The 11,838-nt window shown below is 30.9% G+C and overlaps 1 protein-coding gene across 1 annotated transcript; it reads right to left on the minus strand.

Moving 5' to 3' along the window:
- Positions 1–10,370: 10,370 nt before the first annotated feature.
- Positions 10,371–11,471, minus strand: LOC115714372 (uncharacterized). Its single transcript, XM_030643054.2, has 3 exons — positions 11,311–11,471; positions 10,908–11,012; positions 10,371–10,820 (listed from the first exon to the last, which is right to left on the minus strand). Exons 1-3 carry the CDS (start codon positions 11,313–11,315, stop codon positions 10,667–10,669), a joined length of 264 nt encoding a protein of 87 aa, XP_030498914.1. The 5' UTR covers positions 11,316–11,471; the 3' UTR covers positions 10,371–10,666.
- Positions 11,472–11,838: the final 367 nt, after the last annotated feature.

The raw sequence follows: 11,838 nt of genomic DNA on the forward strand, positions 1-11,838 counted from the left end.
AGATTGGAAGACTGTGAAGGATCACATCCATCTGAAGGACATTCTGGCTGAGATCTTGATTATACTCTGCGACAGAAAGGAATCACGGGTTAGAGATCTGAGTGGAAGGAGACACATTATTCCGCTGCACCCACTGTAAGGTTTCTTAACTTTTTATGTGTTTTATTTATCGTTTTAGAAGTTCATATTTAGGTTGTTAAATCAACATAATTGTGAGTAGATCTAAGATTTTGGTAAAATAAATTCCAACAACTGGTATCAGAGCCATGGTAATTGATTTGTTTGCATGAAATTTGGACTTAAAACGATTTGTTTGTGATTTGGATGGTATCATGGTGTGTCATATTGATGTTTGATTCATGTTTGTGAATTCTGGGAAAAATAATTGATTTTCTATTTTTGGAATTATTTTTATTGGATATTTTGGAAAAAGTTAAGCAATTTACTTTTTTACAGAACTCGATTTCGATTTTATTTGAATTAGTTATGAATTTTTAAAAATCATGAAAAATTAGGGTGGTGATCACCCTTCCCACGCGCGCGGAATGGCCGCTTGCAGCCTCCTAGCGCCGTGGAAACTCGGCTGGACACCCCTCATGCGCGCGCTGGTGGTATGCAGTGCATACCATCCGTACAACGTGCAATTTTTCTTCGTTTTCTTCGATTTTTCATGCTATTTCATGAAATTAACTTCCGATTTCTTGTGTAGTTTTGTATTTTGATTTTATTTTTCATATTTCAAATCTAATTATCAAAAATAAATTAATTTTATTTTTCAAAATTAATTTTAGATATTAGTGTAATTTGAATTTGAAAATAGGTTAAAAATCAAGTTTTGCTTACCTCTTTTCTTATTTTTTTTAAAATTTAATTATTTTATCTTATTTTTAAATCTAAGGTGAGATATGAAATTCTTTTTGTAAAATATCTTCTTTTAAAGTAATTTGACCTTATTTAAAATAAGATTACTATAATCATGGCATTTTAAAAAGGGAAATAAGATAATTTTGTTAACTTTTAAATTTTGTTATTTTTTTATAATTAAATTATAAAATCATTAAAGGGTATGTATTTATCATTTTCCATTTTATTGAATATTTAATTTATTAAATAACATGAAGTTTAAAAGGTAAGTTAGCAAATTTTGTTTTTGAAATGATATTTAGGTTACTTGAAACCTAATTTTTCAAAATTGTAGGTTTAATTTTAAATATTATATTATTTCATTTTAAAAACCGAAAATATTTTTTTTTATTTTATTATTTTCGAAATATATTTAATATTTTAAAATTAAATAAATCCTACATCCAACTATCCAAATCTAACTTGTTGCAGGAGTATGTGTTTTAGATTGTTTGTAAGTTTTTCTAAAACTTATTATTACTTGATTTAAATAATTGCCATGGTTAACTTGTTGACAGATCCAATGATCTGATTTTAACCCATGGTTCAATTGTCAGTAGGTCAAGTAACTAATTTGTAACTGGTAAATTTTATATTCTTCTTTCATCTGTGTATGACCTAGTAACATGATAGGGTCCATCCAAATTTGTGTGCCTGTGTGAGCCTATATGTTTATTTGATTATAGATGCATATAGGATGTTGCTAAATAAAATGTCACACCCTGATAGATTTTATTTAGGTCCATTTAGTTTTTGGACCTATTCAATTAATAACAGTTATTCATTTTAAGGTCAAATTGCTCTCTTTTGGGTCTTGTGTGAGAGATGGGGGCCAATAGAAGTGGGTACGACATACTGAACCCAGCTCCCCCTCACATGAACTACCCTAATTCTGAAGGCCCATTTGCCTGATTTGAATAACTGTACTAGGTTAATTAAATTAGTTTAACCTAATAAAACTGATTAGCAACATAATTAACTTTTAAAATATATGAAATTTATTTTTTATTTTAATATTTTAAAGTTAATTTTAAGAAAAACACTCTTAGTTTAAGATATTATTTCTAGATAAACTATTTGTATTTTTCTTGTATTTAATTAAATAAATAATTTTAACTAATTAGATTCTTTCTGAAACTTACTTTTATTATTTCATTAAATATTCCTATTTAAGTTATAAATTAGTTATTACTAACTAATTTTCCTCATTAACTTAAATTTGAATATCTTTTGAATTTAATATTAAGTTGAGGAATTTTAGGAATTGATTATTGAAGATTCTTAAGATATTTTTTAAGTTGTTTATTAAACTTAAAATGGAATATTCTTAAATTAGGTAGTTACTACTTAATTTTGATATTTATTTAAATTTCATTTGGATTTTTTTTTAAGTTCCTTATTATAGATTCTTTCTATTAAAACTTAAATTAGATATTTTCTAAATCTTGAAAAGATACTTAGTTAATTTAAGTTATTTTCTAGATAGTTATTTCTATACTAGTTATTATTTCTAATATTAAAATAGGAAAATATCATTGATTGTGAAATTAATTGTTTAATAATTAATTTTGGTACAATTTAAGTTAAGAATATTTTTTTTAGTATTAAACTAGAAATTAATAATTAAGCCTTCTCTATGCTTAATTATTTATTTCTTGAATTTAATACATTTAATTAAATTGAAAATTAAATACCTAAGTTGATTTTCATAATAATACTTAAATATTGTTATTTTCATGACATTTAATTAAATAGAAAATTATTTTAAGTTGGGCATTTTTATAACAACTTAAATTTGAATAATTTTCAAAATATATTTTATTTATTTTATTAATCATTTTTCGAAATTGCATTTGATTATGCAAGATGATTTTGAATTTATCTTGAAAAATAGATTAAAGTTGTAAATTAATTATTTTAATTAATTTTGAATCAACTTAAATCAATGATTTTTTTCATTTAATGATTAATTTAAAATAAAGGAACTAAAATATATTATTATTACAAATTGAATTAATTAGTCAAGACAATCTAGATAGATAATATTCTTGCTTGAAGTATTTTTAGTAAAGATTAATTTATTTTAATGTATTTCGAAAATTGTATATTTTATACTTTAATTTTTTGAAATACAATATGCATATATTTATAGAAAGTTTTAATTTGAGTTGCCAATTAATTTAAATTAATACAACTTAAATTAAGTAATTTTCTTAATATTTATTGGAAAATTAATACTAAGATGGAAATAATTCATTTTATTTTCTTAACCATCTAAGTTTAATTTTAGAAATATTAAATTAAATTATATTTAGAGTTTTATTCTAAATTTAAAATTTAATAAATATATATTTAAAATAAATAAAGTTTAGAAGAAAATACATTTTAAATAATGAGCTTTATTATTATTAAGATATTCGATCTCCATTGTTGGTTTTACATAGCTATTATTTTAGTGAGTAATCCTCCCTAATGGAGGAACGTTCATTAGGAAGTTAGCATCGTTTAATCTCGAAAAATAAGTATATTTGTAAGTTTTTTATATTAGTATTGATCACCCTAATGGTGGCGACTGTATAAGACTTACAAACATATGAAACAATGGTAGGATTTCAGTATCCCTTGATGAGTAAAGCATATAGTTAAGGATGTTTCATAAGTTTTATGAACCTGGTTCCAGATATATGGGTGGATTCAAATATACTACACTTGATCTGCAGATCAAGACAAAAGATTGATTGTAATGCACAACTTGTTTTATGTTAGTGCAAGTAGGAGTTTGTTGGGTTTTGTGCCCTAAATAAAACCCATTACAATCTGGTTAGATATCAATTTCAGAAATTAGAAGTGGTTTATGTTAACATGTGTTTTTCATGTTTATGGTTTAATATATATGCACAAAATCAGTTAAGTCCAGAACATATATTTATTCACAATTACAGTATTGTCAACACAGTGGAATGTGATTGTGATTATATGATTCAAAAGACTAAGTCCCTGTTCATCAGTGTTTTGGATTTACACTGATGTGATAATCAGCGATGAAGTATACTTACACTTGGAGTAAGTGTTATGTTCTTTCCAGGACATTGGTAAAGTATAATAGTTTCGAATGTATGGAGTATACATTGGACTGGACCGATATTGAACTTGGTCAAGATATTATAAACTTATCGTTGTATCTTTCCAAGTCAATACCAGTAGTTGATCTTAGATTAAAAGAATCTAAATCCTGATATGCTTATGCTCAATCTCAGGACTGCTATTCATGTTCTTTGATTTATTAGTTAAGCCTACTTTTGGGTCAGGGTGATACGTATATTTTGGGAACATGATAGCATAACTGAGTGGGAGCGCTGAACATAAATATGGAATCTATAGCTTCTACTGGTGTATAGAAGTCAAGTGATGATTCCCTTCGAGCTTAGTTAAATAGAAGTAAATCGATGAGCTCTTGTTTCAGTGAATATATCATAGATCACTAAAACATCATTTATAGGTAGCTAAGTGTTTTAAGGGGCCAAATACATTGAGGGGTGGAAACGGTAAATTTATCCCATCTCGATGTAAATCATCTATATAGAGGATCTTTGATCACATTAAGATTATAACAATGGTTAAATGAGATAGCATATCTATATCGTGGAACATATAGAATACTCTATATAAGTCTGAGAGTGCAATTCCAAATTCTAAGAGTGGATTGAACAAGGAATTAATAAGTTAGGGATTTACTTGGTAAATTCGGTTCAACTTATTGGAAGCTCAGCAATATAGATCCATGGTCCCCATTCTAGTTGTGACGATACTGTTTGTAAGACTCAATAATTGATTTATGATTAGTCAATTATAATTCTAAAAGTTAGACTATGTCTAATTTGTGAATTCTCACTAAGTAGGGATGAAATTGTAAAGAAAAGGGATTCTAGGTTTATTTATTAATTAAGAGACTCTACATGTCTAATTAATAATTATATTAAATGACAATATTATTTAATAATCTATTTTAGTTATTAAATAATTAGTTTTGGCATTTAAATGGTTAGAATTGGAAAAATGGCATTTTTGGAAAAATAGAAATAAAATTGTGGAAACTGCAAAACCCAAGTGAGGCCCAGTCACACCGTGGTCGGCCACTTGGTTGTGTGTTTCCGAATTATTATTTTCATTTTTTAATGCCAAAATAATTACTAACCTAAACCTAGCAGCTATCTATAAAAGGAAAGTGGTGGATCACACCAAATAAGGCAGTTAATCAATTACTCAGTAATTGGGGAAATTGTTTATTTTGGAAAGTTGAGCTTCCCTTTTCCCGATATATAGCAGCCCTCCTCTCTTCCTCTTGCATGCTTCATTAATACACGAAATACACAGTGAAAAAGAGAGAGAATTTCGAAATCCTAAGTGAGAGAGAAGTGCCCACACACAGCAAACAGTACCTCAATCATAGATTGGAAGACTGTGAAGGATCACATCCATCTGAAGGACATTCGGGCTCAGATCTTGATTATACTCTGCGACAGAAAGGAATCAAAAGTTAGAGATCTGAGTGGAAGGAGACACATTATTCCGCTGCACCCACTGTAAGGTTTCTTAAGTTTTTTTGTGTTTTATTTATCGTTTTAGAAGTTCATATTTAGGTTGTTAAATCAACATACTTGTGAGTAGATCTAAGATCCTGGTAAAATAAATTCCAACAAATTTGACCATCGTTCTAATTCCAATAATAAAAGATTCTCTATAGATGATTTACACCGAGTAGGGACAAATTTATCATTTTACCCCCCAATGTATTTTATCCTTAAAATCCTAGCTTCCTATAAATGATATTTCAGTAAACTAATATAATCACTGAAGTATGAGCTCTTCCATTTATCTATATTAAGCCAAGCTCGAAAAAAATTATCATTTCACTTCTATGTTCAGATAGAAGCTATAGATTCCATATCTATGTTTAGCGCTCCCACTCAATTGTACTATCATGTTCCCAAACTGTAGGTTCCACCCGAACCAAATGGTAGGCTTTAACTAACAATTCAAAGAACACAAATAACACTCTTGAGATCGAACCTAACCATGTCAGGATTAAGATCTTTTGATCTAAGATCAACCAGTGATATTGACTTAGAAAGATACAACGGTAAGATTATAATATCTTTACTAAGATCAATATTGGTCGCAGTCCAATGTATACTCCATACATCCGATACTAGTATACTTTGCCAATGTTCTGGAAAGAACATAACACTTATCCAAGGTGTAAGTAAGCTTTATCGCTGACTATCACCTCAGTGTAAATCCAGTGCAGTGATGAATCAAGGGACATTATCTTTTGAAGCATATAATCACAATTACCTTCCTATGTGTTGACGTCACTGTAATTGTGAATAACTATATGTTCTGGACTTAACAGAAATTGTATACATTAAACCACAAACATGAAAACTACATATAAACATAAATGACTTTTTATCTTCTATTGATAACAAATCAGATTGTATTGTAATGGGTTTTATTTAGGGCATAAAATCCCAACAAAATTGAGATATACTAATGACATTTTTGGAAATGGCAGGCACATGTAATATATTTTTTAGATATAGAATTCGATCAGCTGTGATAGAACTATCACCAATGTTAGAAATTGAGAGTTGAGAATTGTTAGGCTAATTTTAGTCTAAGTTTTGGGTCGTATTTTTGGGTAGTTTTCGTTCTTTGTTTCTAGTTTTAGGGCTATTTTACGCTTGATTCTTTTATTTTTAGGTCCCCGGATGTTTAAAGGAAGTATTTACAAGAATAGAGGACAAGAGATGAAAAAGTTGAAAGAAAATGTACAAAGTTCTTTGCTTGCTGCCAAATCCCGCCGTGACGGGGAAAAGCTTCGCCGCGACGCGGAAAAAGCTTCGCCGAGACGAAGCCTTAATGACCCAATTTTTGGATAATTTTGTAATTTCACAAATTTTAATGAGAAGGCTTGGTTTATTTAGATGGAAGTTCGTGAAAAGTGATTATTATTCAGATTGCGAGCCCTAGAAACAAAGGAGGAGACTTGAAGAGCGGCTTGTGGCGACCTGGATCAATTGCTTCAACTAGTTCTTTTCTCTTCTCTTTCATTTTTCTATGCTATTTTCTATTTCAATTTTAATTATGGATTTGATTATGGATGTTATGAACTAAGCTCCTATTTATGGAGATGATGATTGTTGATTGACATTATCTTTAGTTAATGATAATTGCTATTTCTCCTTTCTTGATTGTGAAATTTATCCATATTTGTGTTTAATAAAATGTTTAAGATTGATCACCTTTTACATACTCTATGATCTCAATTCAAAATCTGAAAAGTGAGAATTGAGAATGCTAAAATTGGATAAACTAGGTTCCGATGTGAAACAAAAGTATTTGCATAGCCTTTGTGACAATTAGATTATTGCGTAATGCTTATTTCATATTAGTCTAATTCAAAGATGATTAGATAACATGTAATTTAGGGCCTAAAAGATCTGAAAAGAGTTAGGATAATTTTTATAATCTATCATTCACATTAAGAAAGAGAGTAGTAATTAGCTTTAACAATTGGGTAATTAAATCAACATGATTCTTTTCTCTAATTTCTCGTCCTTGATTTAACAACTTTTTTTCTTTCTTTAATTTTCTTGGTTACCTTTATTTTAAACTTCGTCAAAATTATTTTTATCTACCAAATAGAATCAAAAATCTAGTTTAGTGGTATTCAGTCCAATTCCCTGCAGTTCGACCTCACCTGTGTGAGTTTACTACTTGATTATGTGCACTTGCATATTGTTCATATTTTTCGTAACAAGAACCATTACCTACAAGCATTTTTTCCTTGCCTTTGTAAGATGTCCTCTGCATCAGATTGGTGGCATCTGGTGTAACATGATTAGAAGCCCCACTATCCAGATACCAGCCATCATCGGGGGGTCGATGAAAAGGCTATGTTGGCCTGTGGAGCAGATTCGCTTCATGGTGGAGCAGCATCTTCAACTCCTGTGAAATTGACATCAAAACGTTTGTAGCAATGTTGAACAGTATGTCCTGATCTCCCACAAAGTTGGCAAATCACTCTGGAATTGCTTGAACTCCCACGACCTCTGTAAGAACTATTGCCTCTGCCCCTTCCACGAGTAGCATTGTGTGAGGTATTAGAGGTTGGAGGTCGACCAGTTTGAGAGCATCCAGAGCATGGATGTTTCTTGGCTTGAGCAATATTTGCTTGAGGAGAATTCAGATCCAGCAAGGCAGTGGACTGAGTAAGTTCAAGTCGCATCTCATGATTCTGGAGCATAAACTGAACTTCTTGAAGAGTGAGTTTGTCTTGGGAAGTTAGATTCACGACAACAGATTCATATTGACTGCCTACTCAACCAAGAACATAAAGAATCAATTTTTCCTCAGAAATAGAGTTGCGAGCAGCACGAAGGCCATCAACATAGTTTTTCATCTTCAACATGTACTCATCAATCGACTGGGAACCTTTCTTGGTGTTCTGAAGATGAGACATGAGATGAATCATTCTGGCCTTGGATCCAAGAACAGTCATAGTGCACAACATGGCCAATCATAGGTTCAGATATTGATGACAATAACCAAGATAAAATAAATTGATCAAGGCGCATCTATCGATGAAAGTCAGGGTTACGTACAATGTTTCAAGAACCAGTTGATTCAGGTACGTATTATTCTGGTCTTGGATGTCAACATAGTATAATATCTTCAAAATCATGAGCACGGATTGTGGGAAGCACTTGAGACCGCCAAAAAAAATAGTTGCTTTGATCTTATCTTAGTGGTGGTAAGAACATGGTGGTTGGAACCACAGTAGGACTTGTGAAATTGTTTGCAGAGGTCGCCATTGTCGATTGCTCTTGATACCAAGTTGATTCTAAGGAATAGAATGCAAACAGAGAAAAGCAAGAGAAGAGAAAGAGAATGAATCAAAGTGTGATTCTTCATTGACATATTTCCCATATTACAAGCTATATATAGTGTAGCTATAAGAGTACACAAGAATTCTTAACAACCTAACAGAAAACGATCCTAACTAACTAACCAACATAGACAGTTAGTTGTTAATCACAATGGTCATCAACTTCCTCAACACTTCACAATATATATGAGAATACTCTATCAAAATAGAAAAAGACATAAGGGAAGAAGAAGTAAAACCGATCAATTATAATAAAAATCGTGTTTGGGTACATTTGTTCTTTACTCAAAATCGTTATGTAAGTTGGATTGATCTCATTGTTGAAAGCAGCCCAATATGTTGTGGCATTAGATAAGTGATGTTATAGGCCTGAGTGAATTCTAATATTTACCATTTCATTCCAATTATAGTCTTCTTTTTAACATCTTATAATCTACCATAAGCATTATACTTCAATTTTTTCGCCTATACATTGCTTTATCAACTGTCATCAAGTAAAAATAAAACATAAAGAATAGCTAGACTCATAAATAATAATTAATTAATTTGTGAACATAAAGAATCCACTTCTATATGATTGATGACTTTATTCTTTGGTAGATTGGAAGAGACTCTCTCTTGTTAAAATCAATTCTTAGAGTTATTCCTTTCAACCCTTGTCTTTGGGAGGTGCACTGGATTCCTAGAAACTGTAATGGGGCAGCTCTCAAAATTGCTAAATGGGCTAACTCCACCAACCAATTTGTCGGGATGTTGCAGGTGAAAATAAGAGAGCAGTGGGTGAAATTATTGAGAGATAGGAAGTGATATGTTTATGAGTGTGAATAGCTATATGGATAAAATGGACTAAGCATTGAGAGCAGGCAGCCATGAGAAACATATAAAAAAATATAATCATCATGAGGTGGCCAAGAAGCCCCCATTGACGACTACGATTGCAGAAACACAAGTCTAAAATTTGACTTTGTCAAATTCCAAATAACAATACCCAAATGATCATATTTGGGTTTAAAATAATGTATAGTATCTAAATTCTCAGAGGATGAGATAAGAAACAAATGAGCTGAATAAACAAACCAACAAAATCAGTACACTAAAATCTTCAAAATAACAGAAAAACCGAATATGTTAGTAAAGAGGGTTTGACGTCTTCTTCAATGGTGTATAGAGGGACAATGAGGCTTCTGATTTCAAGAACAAGAAGCGTACACCAAACGGGCATGCCTTCAGGATGGTATTCTTTGATTTCAGCACATTCTTGAAGGAATGATCGAATGGTCCAAACGGGCAGAACCCTAAAACAAATGATGTAGTGTGGAGGAAGGGAACCCTAAAAGAAAATTGAGGAAAATATGGGGAAGCAAATATTTGATAGTAGCGAAAGATCTTTTGGTTCTGTTACCATGCAATAAAAAAGGGATGGTGATTCCATCAAAAAATAAATAAGAGATGGTGGAAAATTAACAAGCGAAAGGCATGATGATAATTATATACATACATACATACAAATCTAAAATCTCCAAAGTCCCACACAATAAATAAATAATCCATAAAAGAGTCCATAAATGTCTCATACAAATTTAGAAAAAGTCATCATAATAAACTAAGGCATGATGAGATATTCCAAACTAATTACTCCAATGACAGAAAGTTAATAACACAACTGTAAACTACGACATCATAATAAAAGAATCTGATTGACAAGAATTAGTATATGTATCTCCTAAATTCGCTAGTATTATAATCCAAAGAAACCAATCTCATTATTGGCTCTATAACCTTAAGGTCATCTGTATATATTGAGTGGGTATGTTATACCTTAAGCTGGCTACTTGGCAACATCTTCTCCCAGAGAAGATGTTGAAGGAGGCAGTGCAGCCACATACTTTGAGAAAGTGCATAAGCAGATAACATAAATACAACAAAAAACAATGAATGGAAAGGATTGGCTGCCATATCTTCCGAGCTGCACAGACAGTAAATGAACGAAATCTTCATTATGTAATGTATCTGAAATCAATTATTTAAAACAAGAGAAAAGATCTTTAGTTACCTTGAAGGGGCAGAAATATAATAAGCGATACCCCCTAAAGGTACATACTCAGACTTGTTCATCCATTTTCTCAAAAGATCTACAACAAAGTTTCTACTGTATCTCCTGTAGAGTAAATAATAAAAAAGGAGGTCAATCAATGAAATCTATTCTGTAGAGAGTCTACTCTGCATACATATGTATATATATATATATATATCAAAATTATTATGTTTGAATCCATCTATGACGATATAAAATTATTTACCTAATTAATTAAGTGAATCTATATATAAATAATGTGGTAATCTAACATCCAGTCCACCAAACTAAACCCAAAGTTGAAAATTATCATGTACAATCCAAATTAAGATGAAAAATTAAATATGAATTCTACATATATATACAAATATAATAGCCGCACCACATATTGGTCAGTTGCGTGAGGAGGAGGAGGATCGGAGCCGAGGAAGCGGTGGCGCCGCTGACGCCTGCAGCTGCAGAGATTTGAGAGATTTGAGAGAGAGAGGGTCGAGCGAGAAAACCTAGAGAGAGAGTGTTTTTCAATATTTAGAGAGTTTTTATTTAGTTTTTCATTCCTTTTGATATAGAAAATTAGGGTATGTTGAAAAATATAACTTTATTAATCAATTAATTAAATTTACCTCTAATTTTATATTTAGAGTAAGGTCTTTAATATTTTGGCCTAATTTACTCTATCGGTGGATAGAGATTTTTCTAATTGAAGGATTGTCCACCTTTAACTTTGTCTATTGTATTACATTTTATTTGAATGATTAATATAACAGTACTTTTTCCTCTCAAACGTTTTTTAAGTATGTTTTTAATTAATATATAATACACTTGTTAACATGATGTCTACGTCCAGTTTCGTCCGGTTCTTTCGTCCGATAGGATATCGGTGGGCGTCCACCCCATTTCCTGTGTCCGG

This window comes from Cannabis sativa, chromosome X (assembly GCF_029168945.1).
Source record: "Cannabis sativa cultivar Pink pepper isolate KNU-18-1 chromosome X, ASM2916894v1, whole genome shotgun sequence".
NCBI classification, from domain to species: domain Eukaryota; kingdom Viridiplantae; phylum Streptophyta; class Magnoliopsida; order Rosales; family Cannabaceae; genus Cannabis; species Cannabis sativa.